General features: G+C 39.9%; 1 protein-coding gene across 2 annotated transcripts in view; it reads right to left on the bottom strand.

Annotated features, from left to right (window-relative positions):
- The window catches only part of LOC118551008 (ankyrin repeat domain-containing protein 26-like), a 131,696-nt gene extending 120,620 nt beyond the window's left edge, over positions 1 to 11,076 (bottom strand). The window contains exons 1-6 of one of the 2 annotated variants that reach the window (XM_078075238.1): positions 10,643 to 11,076; positions 7,333 to 7,447; positions 7,007 to 7,180; positions 4,643 to 4,749; positions 2,797 to 2,934; positions 648 to 715 (exon numbers count right to left, since the gene is read on the bottom strand). In XM_078075238.1, coding sequence (XP_077931364.1) covers positions 648 to 715; positions 2,797 to 2,934; positions 4,643 to 4,749; positions 7,007 to 7,180; positions 7,333 to 7,447; positions 10,643 to 10,893 — 853 coding nt within the window. In that variant the 5' untranslated portion in view covers positions 10,894 to 11,076. The remainder of the gene's footprint in view (positions 1 to 647; positions 716 to 2,796; positions 2,935 to 4,642; positions 4,750 to 7,006; positions 7,181 to 7,332; positions 7,448 to 10,642) is intronic. The other variant, XM_078075240.1, reaches the window with a different exon arrangement.
- Between the last annotated feature and the right edge of the window lie 5,044 nt (positions 11,077 to 16,120).

Here is a 16,120-nt window from a genome sequence, read left to right as displayed (position 1 = left end):
TCCATCGTACGTTTTGGATGTAGTGTTCAACAATTCATTAGTCGCATGTAACACCTACTGCTCATCATAACACGTGTCCTCCTTAATGCTCATCACCTGGTTACCCCATCCCCCCACCCCCTTCCTTCTGTAACCCTCAGTTTGTTTCCCGGAGTCCAGTCTCTCACGGTTTGTCTCCCTCTGATTTGTTCCCATTGTTCATGACAGCAATGCCTACAATTAACTTCTTAAATAATCCTGAATACTAGACTATTGAGAAAGAAATTAAGAAAGAAAAAAAAATAGGGGTGTCTGGGTGGCTCAGTTGGTTAAGCGTCTGCCTTCAGCTCAGTTCATGATCCCCAGGCCCTGGGATCAAGCCCCACATCGGGCTCCCTGCTCAGCGGGAAACCTGCTTCTCCCTCTCCCTCTGCCTGCCACTCCCCCTGCTTGTGCTCTCTCACTATCTCTCTCTGTCAAATAAATAGACACAATCTTAAAAAAAAAAAAAAAAAAAAGAAAGAAAAGAAAAGTAAGAAAAAAATACATATGTAATTTACACATTAGGTTTTTTTTTTTTTCCATTGCTCTTTCATTATCAAAACTTCCTTACTCTGACTTCATCTATGTTAGGACCACCAAAAGTAATTCACTCTGAAAAGTCTTACCTGCATTCTTACTTTGCAAATAATTGTTAAGTATTTCTTCTCCATGTTCGGCAATTAATTGGCGACTGCTACATATAAAAAAGGGTGATAAGCAATGTTACTATTTTAATACTGATATGAAAAACATTTACCAAATATCAAATTCTTAGGAGTATTTCAAATAATATCAGAACTAATATCAAAACTTGAAGTACCCCATATACTTCAAATTTGTAAGTTCTATACACTTTTTATTAAGTATGTAATTAAAGGAGAAAAAAGTAAGGTGAACCAGTCATGAATTAGTAATTTAGTAAATAGTAAATTAGAGTTAGCTTGCCATAATGGAAAGTGTCTAGAACTCAGAAGTCCTAAGTCTCACAGGTATTTCCTCTTGGACAAGCCATTTCTCTTGGGCTCAAAGACTTCCTCTATAAAACAGGCATCTTACTGCCTTATTTTACAAGGTTGTTAAGAGGATTTAATGAAATATTAAACCCAAAACATGGCCTTTCGGGAAAGGTGATGCCCACTACTCTGGGAAGGGCAATATGAGACCTTTCATCACCTAATAAGAAAAGGCACTCGACAGGATTTAAAGCAGGCTTGGGATATAGGTCTAGTAACAAAGGAGAAAGAGAAGTCCAGTCTCTTCCTACAGCATTATTTAAACCTCTTCAACAGCTTAGAATGGTCCCAACTACCATCTGCTAGCAGAAAAGACAAGGATAATTCATCCTGAAGGTCTGGGCTAACATATGGGCTTCACGTAAAGCTTTTGAGTGTGAAGGGAAGGGTGTGAGTGGCTAAAGCCAGGAGGCCCAGCTGACAGAACAGGGTGCTGGTGCTTTGGAATAGCTGAGCATATAAGCATATGTAGTAAACTAAAAAAAAAGTTGTAACTTTGAAGTCTAACTGTGGATCACCATGAAGACTGAGGAATGTGGATCAGCAAGGGCATCCTAGGAGCAAAGGTCAATCATGACCAGACTGCAGAAGCAGTTTCTTTCTTACTTTTTTTTTTAAGATTTATTTATTTATTTATTTATTTGAGAGAGAGAGTGTGAGAGTGGGGAGGGTCAGAGGGAGAAGCAGGCTCCCCGCTGAGCAGGGAGCCTGATGCGGGACTCAATCCTGGGACTCCAGGATCATGACCTGAGCCGAAGGCAGTCGCTTAACCAACTGAGCCACCCAGGCGCCCCGCAGAACCAGTTTCAATGGCAATGCTGTAGTAGTAGAATCAGAGGAAACAAGGGAATGATAAGAATGTCTTTTCCTTCCAAATGACTTGTGAAAAAAGATGGTCTCTTTGGTCTTAGGGAACTCCTCAGGTTCTTGGAAAATTCAAGGGGGAAAGTATAGGAGATAGCCCTCAAGGGAAAGTATAGGGTTTTCTACTAAACCGAACATCTCAAGACCCAAGTAACTAGTTAGAAAAAACAAAGATGTTGGGGTGCCTGGGTGGCTCAGTCAGTTAAGCATCTGCCTTCGGCTCAGGTCACGATCTTGGGGTCCTGGGATGGAGCCCCACGTCAGGCTCCCTGCTCAGCAGAGAATCTGCTTCTCCCTCTGTCCCTCCCCACCCGTGCTCTCTCTCTGTCTCTCTCTCAAATAAATAAAATCTACAAAAAAAAAAAAAAAAGGAAAGAAAGGAAAAGAAAAAACACAGATGTAACATTATTTGTACCCCATGCATAACAGTTATACTTGGAATGAAAGAGATACAGTTAGGATCCCTAAGGATAAAGGTCTCAATAGTCCTGAGATAAAAAATCCTGCACCCATTACTACTTCTTACTAGTCTAGCCTTTTTCTTGATTTCTGGCATATCATGTGGGCTAACTCACTGCCATCCCAAAAATGCCTGAATCAAACAATGAACTCTCATCTGTTACATAAGAACTAACAGGGGTGCTTGGGTGGCTCAGTCATTAAGCGTCTGCCTTCGGCTCAGGTCATGATCCCAGGGTCCTGGGATCGAGCCCCACATCAAGCTCTCTGCTCAGCGGGAAGCCTGCTTCTGCCTCTCCCAGTCCCCCTGCTTATGTTCCCTCTCTCGCTGTGTCTCTCTCTCTCTCAAATAAATAAATAAATCTTAAAAAAAAAAAACCTAACAGTTAAATTATTATATACCTCAGTTTAGTAATAACTAACATTTTAATGTAAACACACTTTAAGATCATTAAAAATAGAATATTGTTCTGCAGTCCATCCACACACATCTTCAGAAAAGATATTAATACCTTGCTGAAGAAGAACCCTGACTAGATCTGCAGAATCATAATGTACAGCAAGCATGAGGGCTGTTCTAAAATAACAAAGAGAGAACTTCACCCTTAGGAACTTAAGAGTTATTTAAACAGCTAATTTGATATACTTTATCAGGTTAATATCTTGCCTGTCAGTACAGAATTGACCATTAACATGTTCAAGTGCTCATCTTTGTAAATACCTCCATGGCTAAAATGAAAGGACAAAAAAGAAGCCTCTTCTCCTACTTGGGTATGACAGAAGTTGCTAATTTAAAGTCCTTTGATGGAGGCGCCTGGGTGGCTCAGTCGTTAAGCGTCTGCCTTCCCCTCAGGTCATGATCCCAGGGTCCTGGGATGGAGCCCCGCATCGGGCTCCCTGCCTGGCGGGAAGCCTGCTTCTCCCTCTCCCACTCCCCCTGCTTGTGTTCCTTCTCTAGCTGTCTCTCTCTCTGTCAAATAAATAAATAAAATCTTAAAAAAAAAAAAAAAAAAAAGTCCTTTGATGGACAAGAAACTATGCTGAGGTCACTTATCTGAATAGCTAAAGATTTTAAAAAAGAATTTCCCATTTCTTCCTTAATCTGATACAGTGTACTTCCAAGCCATCTAGAGGACAGGTCCGTATAAAAAGCTATTTGCAGGGGCGCCTGGGTGTCTCAGTCGGTTAAGTGTCTGCCTTCAGCTCAGTCATGATCTCGGGGTCCTGGGATCGAGCTCCACATCTGGCTCCATGCTCTAGCCCCTCCCCCTGCTCATGCGCTCTCTCTCTCTCTCAAATAAATTAAATCTTTAAAAATAAAAAAATAAAAAAGCTTATTTGCAGGCTGAAAATAACAGTATTCATACTAATGGTAATAAAACAGTCATAGTTGCAGTTAATGATGCTAAGATAAGCACATGGTAGGCACTAAATTAAATGCTATATATATATAAAATATTACACACAACCACCCTTGAAGGATATATTATTATCCTCCTTTTCATATCAGGAAATGTATCTGGTTATGATTAAGTAATGTTTCCAAAGTCACACACCCAGCAAGTAGGAAAGCTAGGAATTAAACCTAGTCTTGTGTCAATCTAAAGCCCATCTCTTTTCTCTTTATCACCCACCTATGATTTGTCCTCATTAAAGGAAAAGTCTATTCAATTAAAGTTATCTTTCATCCTTCTATCCTGACCAATGAAAACAAAAAAAATATACTGAACATGAAAAAGGATGATGAGCCCATATTATCTGGTAATAGTAATTATTAATCACTTAGGGATCATCCAACATCAGTATTCTTCAAAAACAAAAAGCAATTTAAAGAGTCATCCAAAAGACACAGCAACTCCTATTTATGTTTAATATTCATCTTTCAAGGAAAATATATATGAACTAGAAGTTTCAAAAATACTATAAAAGGGTTAAGAAGTCCAATATTGCATCATAAAGTAAAATAAAAGTTAGGAGTCCACACGTTATAAAACTAATAAAACTAATATGAAACCCCTTTAGCTAAAATCATATGGCAAAAAAAAAAAAAAAAAGACTGCAAATGACATCAGTCAATAATATGAAGGAATATAAATTCTACCATATACTGTTCTTCATGTTGCCCCGTCAGAATAATTGCTTTCTGCCTAACTGATGACATGTTGACATTTTTCACTATATAATTATAAATGAATCCTCTTCTTATTAAGTTAATCTTTGACTTGAGTTAACTGTGCCACTCTAGAACAATATAAGGTTTAAAAAAAAACCCAAAACTACTGTACCTTTGCAAATTATCAACTGCATGTACATTTGCTTCTTTTTCTATTAAAAATTCCACCATTTGCTGTTTGTTCTCACTTACAGCAAGTAAAAATGGTGTGAGTTCATCCTGTAAAAGTGCAAAAACAATTTACAATTTACAAAATTACATATTTCCACACTGAATTTTAAAACTTATAAAGGATCCTCTAAACTCAAATATATAATATAGAAAGTACTCTCACCCTTCTGTGCTTTCACCAGCTGCTCCTTCTCTTTAAAATAGCCCTCCTCAAGGGCCCTGGGTGGCTCAGTCGGTTAAGCATCTGCCTTGGGCTCAGGTCAGCTCAGGTCGTGATCCCAAGGTCCTGAGATCCAGCCCCAAGTTAGGTTCCCTGCTCAGAGGGGAGTTGGCCTCTCCCTCTGCCCCGCCCCTATGCTCCTGCTCTCTCGCCCACTCTCTCTCTCTCTCAAATAAATAAATAAAATCTTTTTTAAAAAATAAAATAAATAAAACTAAATTAAATAGCCCTCTTCCACCTCTTCAACAGATTAACTGCAGTCATTCTCCAAAACTCACTTCATTGACTGGTTCCAAGAATCTTGGCTTCTATCACAGTATTTATTATGGTATACTCTAGTTATTTTATTGCACCCCCTCTAAACCAAGAGCTTCTTGAGGAAAGGGATTATTTTTTTTCTCTATATCTCCAAAATCTAAAACATAGCAGTAAATGCTCTAAGTATTTTTATTGAGTTAACAACCTAAATGATTATCTCTGGAGTAGTGTTTTTTAAATTACATTCCAAAGAACATATACTTTGCTGGAAGGTAAGTACTGTGCCCCAATAGAAAGATTCAATGAGCATCTATGTTTGAGAAATATTACAAAACTGCACTATATAACTAGCACAAAAGAAATCCGTTTAAATTTGCTTATCCCCATTTGACAATACTTTTTTGTGGCATTAACAGTTGAGAAATTAGAGATTCAGGGATATAGTTTTGAGAGTTTTCCAATAAAGATGAAAGTTTTCGGGGTGCCTGGGTGGCTCAGTCGTTAAGCGTCTGCCTTCGGCTCAGGCCATGATCCCAGGGTCCTGGGATCGAGCCCTACATCCTGCTCAGCGGGAAGCCTGCTTCTCCCTCTCCCGCTCCCCCTGCTTGTGTTCCCTCTCTCGCTGTCTCTCCGTCAAATAAATAAATAAAATCTTTAAAAAAAAAAAAAAAAAGAAGGTTTTCTCCAGGTTACACAAACATGCTTGATTCTCTTCTATCAATGGTATCAGGATCCCAGATGTCAACATAAGGCACTCTTGATCCAAATGGGTCACTGAGGAGATGGACTCGGAATTAAAAGAGTGGCTTTGGGGCAACTGGGTGGCTCAGTCAGTTAAGCGACTGTCTTTGGCTCAGGTCATGACCCCCGGGGTCCTGGGATCCAGCCCTGCATCAGGCTCCCCTGCTTCTCCCTCTCCCTCTGCCCTTCCTCCATACTCATGTTTGTTCTCTGTCTCTCTCAAGTAAATAAAATCTTAAAAAAAAAAAAAGTATCATTAAAGTGAAATCTTAGACAATTAAGTTATTTCAAAATCTTTTCATTCAGGGAATGCAGGAGCTTCCAAATATGAAAAACTGACCCTACCTATGTCAACCAACAGTGTTTCTGTAAGGGCAGTGGTAGAAATAATGCATGTCACAGAAACAGAAGGTGGACTGGGGAGCATGGTCATCAACTACTCCCCACGTACAGCTACCACCCCACTGAGGAACTACACAAGGCTGAGCAGGAACTACTCTCTGAAATGGGAGACCCCAATGTGGTACGTGGCGGGAAGAGTGGCTACAAGCACAAGTAAATGCCCCTGTAGGATGTCATGACCTGATCCCCTTGCTCTCATTTTCAGAACCTTGGGGTCTCGAGTGCCCAGGGCCTACAACCTGCTGCTTTCTCCTCCCACTTGCATTCACCCAAGTTACCCCACTGGGTCAGGGTCTCCCACCCATTCGCAGCAGCACCCATTTCCTAAGCCACTGTACAGCACCCAGCCTCCATCACCTCCACTCCCCTCTAGGCCTTCAATCCTTTGTGGGCTCTGAGCCCACCATCCACTCCCAAGCACTAATGGGAAGATTTTCTTTCTGGGGTGGAAGTGGGGCTGGGAGACAGAACTTTGCCCTCTCCATGGGCATCACCTTTCTCTAGCCCTCCCTGCCCTGGCTTTGGAGTTGTGTCCAGGATGACAGGACCTGATGTATAGAATTCAGTATATGTATTTATTACACATATAAATAAATACGTAAATAAAATGTTTTGTGGCTAAAAATATTTATATATACATATATATATTATTTCAAATAGTTTATAAATACAGTTGATCTGTACCTTGTTTCTCACTTCAAGATTTGCATGGTGTAAAAGCAGCTTCTCTGCTATTGATGTATTCGAACCAACGGCGGCATAGTGGAGAGCAGTATTGCCAGCAATGTCCGTAAGATTTGGATCAGCACCGTGTTCTAGAAGAATAGTCACGCATCTCTCATTCTGACATTGTACAGCCTGTCAGTATTATACCAAGAAACAGAGTGTCAATTCTGGGAATTTGAAGTAAACATGCCACAGGTTTCACCAATTAGTTATGTTCAAATGCAATAAGTTTTCATTCTAAGTAATTAAATCCATCTCAGGCAGACCCAGCTGCTTCCACATACCTTCATCAGAGCAGTCCTATAATCTTTATCAAAGAGGTCAAGCTGGCATTTCCTCTCCACTAGGACAGCAACGACATCTGGATGGCCATTGGCACAGGCCAAATGGAGAGCAGTCCTACGAAAGTGAAAGAACTTTTTAGGAAATTATAGTGCACTATGTCAAAACACACAGTTAATTCATGTAATTGTAAACGTTAAATAGCATCTTATTCCTATGACTCCAAAACAAAGATTTAGTTTTCTTTTGAAGAAAGTACAATATTTATTAGTGATTCTTCACCACACTAATAAAGAGCAGCCTATCTGAGTAGGTAGAGCATGACCTCAGGATTCAGCTTAACTTGGGTTTGAATCCTACTTTAACTCTGTCACTTAACAGTTATCACCTACTTAGCCTTATCCCCAATTTCCTCATCAACAAAATGGGGATAAAAATAGTTATCTCGGGGCCCCTGCCCAGCTCAGTTTGAAGATCATGTGACTCTTGATCTTGAGGGTCATGAATTGGAGCCCCATGTTGGGTATAGAGATTACTAAAAAATAATAATAATAAATAAAGACTAGTTATCTCACAAGACCTCGGCGTGATGCTTAAATGAGGATCTAAGCAAAGTTTGTTATATAATATTATTATAACTATTACTATTACTACTATTTTACAAAGACAACATCCAATTAGGTAAAGTGATACAATTATGCCTACTTTGTAGATATGTTTTAAGGATTGGCAAGAATACTACATTTCAGGGAGCCTGGGTGGCTCAGTTGGTTAAGCGACTGCCTTCGGCTCAGGTCATGATCCTGGAGTCCCTGGATCGAGTCCCGCATCGGGCTCCCTGCTGGGCGGGGAGTCTGCTTCTCCCTCTGACCCTCCCCCCTCTCATGTGCTCTCTCTCATTCTCTCTCTCTCAAATAAATAAATAAAATCTTTAAAAAAAAAAAAAGAATACTACATTTCAGTGATTCTAAGATGCTCATTTTGTCACCTTTTAATATCTCTGACATTGGAATGCAATTTATAATTCAAAATGTCTTACAACTATAATTGGCAGAATTGTTTTAAAAGTTCTTATTGGTACAGAAAATACTGGGGCATCAGACAATCTATGGTGCCTTACATTACATGAAATAATGACATACACAACAGGTCTATTGCAGTTCTAGTCATATGCCTGGCATTTCAATAAATTTTAGTTCCTGAAAGCATTATGGGAAAAGAGGATTAAAATAACGGAGAACGTTTTTTAAGTAATTCTTACTCTGATTTTCAAGAAACTTTAAGCCAAAGGAAACTCAGGATTTAAATAAACAGGGACAGCTCATTTTATTAAATATTTAGATTTATAAATCACATGAAAATCAAGTACTACCAATTATCAATAGTAATATTTAATACTATTATAAATTTCAAAAGGACAGGTAAAGGTTAACTTTTACAATTTCCTATCTTCAGAAATGTTTTCGTTTGAAAGGAAGGAGGAAAAGCTTTAACTGAGATTAAGTCCTAATACTTCAATTTAAAACTGCTCCTCTTAGGGGCACCTCGGTGGCTAGTTGGTTGGGTGTCCGACTCTTGGTTTTGGCTCAGGTCATCATCTCCAGATCCTGAGATCGAGCCCCATCTCGGGCTCCATGCTCAACGTGGAGTCAGCTTGAGATCCTCTCTCCCCCTCTAACCCTCCCTTCTCCCTCCCCAGCCACTGCCATTCACTCTCTCTCTCTCTCTCAAATCAATCAATCTTTTCTTAAAATTAAAAAAATAAAATAAAATTTCTCATCTTAGTAGTACCTGGCTGCCTCATCAGTAGAACATGCAACCTTAGTCTCAATGATATAAATTCAAGCCCCCTGTTGGGTATAGAGATTACTTAAAAATAAAATCTTTTAAATAAATTAATTAATTAAATAAATAGAATTTCTCATCTTACTAATACTGGGCAACATGAAGTCTTTAAGAATGAAAAGATTCTGGGTAGAGTATGTCTCCTACATAACGTGTTCAGATTCTATTTGATAAATAAATGGATTGAAAGAGTAGATAAATACAGTTGGAGAGTTCAATAGTTTTTAAAGATTTATTTCTTTTAGAGAAAAAGAGAGAGTATGCACAAGCAGGGGGAAGGGCAGAGGGAGAGGGAGAGAATCTCAAGCAGTCTCCCCACCAAGCATGGAGCCCGACATGGGGCTCCACCCCCCAACCCCGAGATCACGACCCACGCCGATTTCAACACTCTGATGCTCAACCGATTATGCCACCCAGGCACCCCAGAGTTCAGTATTTTTAAAGAAAACTTTTATAAAGTAAAGCAATACATCTGAAATTGCAAAAATCATTTATATTTCCTATTTTTGATCTTTTTCATAAGGACACAACTAAAATTTTTTACACTTTTATAGTATCATTTATATTATTTATTTTCATAAGGATGTAACTAAAATAAAATGATTAATCTATAATCATTTATATGTAATAAAGCTACACACAGGGGCGCCTGGGTGGCTCAGTCGTTAAGCGTCTGCCTTCGGCTCAGGTCATGATCCCAGGGTCCTGGGATCGAGCCCCGCATCGGGCTCCCTGCTCGGCCAGGAGCCTGCTTCTCCCTCTCCCACTCCGCCTGCTTGTGTTCCCTCTCTAGCTGCCTCTCTCTGTCAAATAAATAAAATAAAATCTTTAAAAAAAAAAAAAAATAAAGCTACACACAACAAAAACCATGTATATATTTAACGTATGAATAAAATCTACAAGTACAGATAAAAACATTCCCTTTACTTCTGAAGAGGTTAAACGTTGTCAGAAGATACCAATCCCCACCCGCACTCCGAAATTTTTTTTAAATAGAAAGTAAGAGGGGCACCTGGGTGGCTCAGTCAGTTAAGTGCTTGCCTTCAGCTCAGGTTATGTTCCCAGGGCCCTGGGATCGAGCCCCCATCGGGCTCCCTGCTCAGCAGGGAGCCTGCTTCTCCCTCTCCCACTCCCTCTGTGTGTGTTCCCTCTCTAGCTGTCTCTGTCAAATAAATAAATAAAATCTTAAAAAAAAAAAAAAAAAAAAAAAAACACCTGTCTGTAAAGTGGTCTACACGGGGAATTATGAGTGGGTCCAAAGGCAGCTGAAGCTTTCGTTTTCATGCTCAGACAGCCGGCCTGGGCGCTAGACCCCTGCTGCGGGGCCTCAGGAGGGAAGACCGCAAAGCGCCCTCGGTGACAGGAGGGCTCCGTTCCACAGGCGGAGCCGGGAAGGTGCGCGCTTCTCCCGGCCCGCCCCACCTCCTCCCCGCCGTCTCGGGCAGCCGGCCTCCAAGTCCCTATTACCTGTTCATCTTGTCTCTTTCGTCCACGCCGTGTTTCCCGAAAAATAGAATCTCCTGCAGTTTTCTTACATTGCCCATGCTGGCAACTCTGTGGATCTTTTTGAGATCTTTGTCTTGGATGTTGTACCCCCACCCGAAGCTGTTGGTTCCAATTCTCTTCTCACGCAGGATGCCCGGGCCGTCCCTCAGCGAGCTGGTAACGCGAAAGGACGACCCGTCCTTCTTACTCCGGAAGCTAAAAAACTTCTTCATCGCAAAGCCTGGAGGCTTCACAAACACTTCACCTTCCCCTCGGCTTTTCACCGCCTCTAGAGCCCAACACTAGCGCTAGAGATAAGCCAAACCCGCCTCGCCACTACATCACAGTAGCGAAATTCCGAGGTTTGTAATCTTTGAGCGCAGGATAACGTAACAAAGTAATGACGCCAAACACAAATGCGCTTGCGCACCTCACAAACCGGCGTCGCTGTGAGTGCGCACAAAGGGCCTGCGGCCAACGGTGCCCAAAGCGCATGTGCGAGGTCCAAGTTTCTCAAATCTCAGCGATCGCTTGTGAGCCGGGCTGGGTTGCCCTTCAAACGGCCAGAGTTGGCTGAGCGTTTCTTAACATTTGCAGAAGTTAGACTCGCCGGTGAGGAAAAGCACTCTTCCTATACTACTGGGGCTAGAGTGCATGAAATTCAGGATGTTGAATGCCTCGTTCCCCAGAAAACTTCCTTAAAAAAAGCTCTCCCTCAGTTTATTCCTCTTCCATATCCCTCTGGGCCCCAGCCGGTCTCCATGCAATTGAGCAGATGCAGCAATAGAAAGCCGTTTTCAGGGGCTCCTGGGTGGCTCAGGTGGTTGGGCTTCTGCGTTCCCCGCCACATGAAAGAAAGGCGTGTTAGCTAGGAAATTTTGGAGTTGATGGGGAAACTCGAGAGAATTCACTTTAGATGGCTTGAGTGTATTTGCACTAAAACAGATTAAATTATAGCTGCTCCGTAAAGAATACTGAAAGCAGATGGAGTGCTAAAGTTGGGGTAAAACAGCCACTCATTCATCCTCCTCAGATCTATGAGACATCAAAGATATATGTTGTATTGGTATTCATTATTCAAATGAGATTAATTTGAATATGGAAGCTTTGGCTGTTTTTTTTTTTAAGATGGCTAATTTTTTGATATAATAGCTGTTTCAAAAAAACCTTTTAAAGACTAACATGATCTACCAAATCAAACTAATTTTAGAAACAAAAGAGATTATAGGGTTCATTCCCTAAATGCTACAATTGTTATTATCAGTAAGTATGACACTGAATACATATATTCGCATTTTTTTCAATATTTATAATGGGTTCATATTTCTCTCTTGTCGCTGTTCTAACCCACCTTCCTATCTCCAGAAACAGAACACCAAAACCTAATGTAATCATTTTCAGAGCCAAGCATGAGGATTCAGCTTAGTACTAACTGCATGAATGTTTAGTTGCCTTTCATGTTTACATATAATTAACATTATGTCCGTTTTGCTTTTTAGATTCTCCTAAAAGATATCCTTACATGAAGGTAAAACTTTTATATTTTTATTTTGAATTTTTAACTACAGATTGTATGAAAGGTACATCATGTCTTAATCATATTGTTTCAATACCCATTCAGCCTACCGTTGAAGTGAAAGATTCTGTTCCTAATAAAACAGTAGAAGTCAAGGAAAAACAAACATCCAACTCAGGTAAATTTTACAATACAGATTTCACAGTGGAAAGAAGTAGACTAAAATATTTGAAATGCTCACAGTGTTCTTACTCTGAATTCTTTTTTTTTTTTTTTTGGTGGCAAATTTAACTGAAGGATTTGACATAAATAAGGTAGATACCATTGTTGATACCCATGTTTGAACAAAAGATATTTATAAGCATAAGAAAAAGAGATTTGAAAAATGTAAGCTTTAGCTCTAGTTTCTACTTTTATGTTTTGAAATCCTGAAGTTCCCAGTTTGGAATCCCATTACTTCCTTGGGATTCCCAGAAGTTAATTATTAGACTCTCAGATTTTTCCAGTGTTCACAATGTTTATTTCAATTCTGACCTTTCCCTAGAGTAAAGCTTCTCTTGCTATCATGTCAATTGTGTTTTAAGTTTATTTCTTCTTAGTGTTATTATGTTGATCATCTTAAGCCAAACAGATGTTCTGATTAGTGGACTCGTGTGTGTGTGTGTGTGTGTGTGTGTGGTGTCTTTGATTTTTAAAATTGCGGGAAGTAATTAGTTCTAATATTCGGTAGACACAATCTTTTAAAACTGTAATTCTGAAACTTATTGGCCTTAGGGTCCTTTTATACTATTTAAAAATTATTAGGAATTATGTTTAAGTGTTGAAATTTACCATATTAGAAATTAAAACAAGCATTTAAAATATAAGCATACACGATCATACATTGTTAGCCGTTAGAGCTCTGACCCACTAATCATGCGAGTTGTGATACTATCATGTATCCTATTTTTAGAAAACTTCACGGTACACTTAATAAGAGAATGAGAGTGAAAATGTCAAATAACATTTAGCATTATTGAATGGATGGATCTTGGAACTCCGGGGATTCTCAGATGACATGAGAGAACTGTTTTAAACCATGTATAGGGTTCATGGATACAAAATGATAAAGGGTCCGTTAAGGTTTAATGCCCTTAAGGGTATTAAGGTTTCATTTCTGCATTTCTTGCTTTTTTCTTTCCCTTGTCTTAAGAGGTTTAACTCAGACAATCTTGTTTAAAAAAAGAGAAGGGAAGTATTTTTGTTATATATTCATTTTCTGTTTCATGGCACTGTAGTTTTTGGATCTAGTGTGGACTGAGACTTATTCTCTTTTTACATGGAAATGATTAGATCACCCGAGGCTTTCATTTCTCAGATAAATTTGTGATGTTTGTCCAAGGCTTAAAAATTTCTGAAGATAGGGATGCCTGGGTGGTTTAGTCAGTTGAGCATCTGCCTGTCACTCAGGTCATGATCCCAGGATCCTGGGATCGAGTCCCACATTGGGCTCCTTGTTCAGTGAGGAGCCTGCTACTCCCTCTGCCCCTGCTGCTCCCCCTGCTTGTGCGCTCTTTCTCTTCTTCCTCTTACCAAAGGAACATCTGAATGAGAATTACGAGAAAGTAATTTCCTTTGGGCTAGTTTTTAGCATTCACTTGAGAGTAGGTAGCAGGATTATATTTAGAACTTTGGGACCAGTTGGGAATACTAGGTAGAGATCTAAAGATTGCTTACTCAAAACATAGTTTCTTAGCTTTATTTTATAGCTCTAAATTCACAAGTCTTGGTCAAGCTATATTCATTGTAACTAAAAAAAACACCTTCCCAAATCAAATATTAAAATATTTCCTATGTTCTGTATGACTTTTGTTTTAGAGTTGGCTTTCCCAGCAGTAATGGGAATAGTTGAGAATTTACTATATAGTATCATCTTCTCAGCTATGTATGCATAGTCCATCTCCTTGTTTTATTATTTTTATTTTATCTTTTTAGAGAGAGAGAGATGAGTGGAGAGAAGGAGAGGGAGAATCCCAAGCAGGCTTCACGCTCAGCACAGGGCCTGATGGGGGACGCTCAATCTCATGACCCTGAGATCATGACCTGAACCTAAATCAAAAGTTGGACACTTAACTCACTGAGCCACCCAGGTGCCTCTTTATTATTATTGTTGTTATTTAAAATTTTTATTGATTTGAGAGAGAGAGAAATTGAGAGAATGAGTGGGAGGAGTGGCAGAGGGAGAAGCAGACTCCCAGCTGAGCAGGGAGCCCGATGCGGCACTTGATCCCAGCACCCTGGGATCATGACCTGAGCCAAAGGCAGCTGTTTAACTGACAGAGCAACCCAGGCACCTCCCTTTATTATTTTTTTTTTAATTTTTTTTTTTTAAGATTTTATTTTTTTGACAGAGAGAGACACAGCGAGAGAGGGAATACAAGTGGGGGAGTGGGAGAGGGAGCGAGAGAAGCAGGCTTCCCGCTGAGCAGGGAGCGCATTGTGGGGCTCGATCCCAGGACCCTGGGATCATGACCTGAGCCGAAAGCAGACACTTAACGACTGAGCCACCCAGGCGCCCCACCCTTTATTATTTTTAATAAATAAATGGAATATTGGTTTTAAGGAGCACTATATTATTTAAAAATAATATATGGAAAGTCAATTTTAATTCTACTAAGATACTCTGTCTATTGATTAACCACCTCTAATGTGTGCTCTACTTAATGTACCAGTTCATTCCATGCCTTTTATCACTCATATGATCAGGTCTGTACTAATAAATCGTACAATATTTTTTTCACCCCTGTAGTTTTATGTTCTTTCTTTCCTTGTAGAATTAACACTGTATTTTCAAAAGATTTTCAATTATCTCCTAGAGTAATGCGTACAGGCAATAAATCCAAAGTTATTTACCTATACAAGTGACTTGTTTGCTGTTACTTCTTCATGAGCTTGGTAGATCCAAGAAGTAGGACTTTTAAAATACCTACAGGCTCCTGAAACAAAGGAAGATCTGAAACTAAAATTATAAATACAAGCAACTTAAAACGTTCATGTAGATTGTTTCTCTTCTCACTTGATGCCTTTTATAAAGTAATGAGCAAAGTTAGTTCTCTAGGGACCCAAGATTGTGTGTTTATTCATTTAATACAGATTTCTTCTGTACTGTGCCCTGATCATTTTATATCCTCAATATTTCTGGAACCATTCTGTCAGTGCAGGTGTACTTCATCTTTATTTTGCATTACTGCCTTCTAATTCATCTCCCATCTTTTATTACAGTGCCCCTCAAATTCATCCCTCTCCACAGCATTTAGAGTGATCTGTCTCAAATGTAAATATGACTATGAACCACTGTTGAAAATATATTTGTGTCCAGGTATCTTAAAATTACATATAAAGCTTTCATAATCTTGACTTCTGCCAAACTCTGAAACCCTTTCTGCTGTCTGCCCTTTTCTCTGGCATTCTGAACTGCCGGTGATGTCTTCCTCTTAGATCCCTGTATTTTAGACAAATATTTACCCTGTTGTGTGCTTCTCTCCCTTGTCTTACTACAGCCTTGCGTACTCTCCCCGTTTTCCTCCCTCTAACCCCTTTGAATCTGGCTGACCTCAACTGTTTTCAATTTCAGTTCAGGCATTATCCCCAGGAAAACCATTCCTGACACCTTTTATCTACATGCTTCTTTAAACCTGGGTGCCTAGCACTTACTGGGAACTCTGTAAATAATTACTGAGTAAAATAAAGACTGTTTACACAGAGATGACTTAAGAGATTGCCCCATACAGGGGCACCTGGGTGACTCAGTCGGTTGAACGTCCAACTCTTGATTTCGGCTCAGGTCATGACCTCAGAGTTGTGAGATCGAGCCCCGTCTGGGGCTCAGTGCTGGGCTTGGAGCCCGGTCAAGATTCTCTCTCTCTCTCTCTCTCTGCTCCTCCCCCTCTCTAAAAAAAGAGAGA

The sequence above is a fragment of the Halichoerus grypus genome, chromosome 6 (assembly GCF_964656455.1).
Source record: "Halichoerus grypus chromosome 6, mHalGry1.hap1.1, whole genome shotgun sequence".
In the NCBI taxonomy this organism is placed as follows: Eukaryota; Metazoa; Chordata; class Mammalia; order Carnivora; family Phocidae; genus Halichoerus; species Halichoerus grypus.
This window is presented reverse-complemented; position numbering and strand designations above follow the sequence as displayed.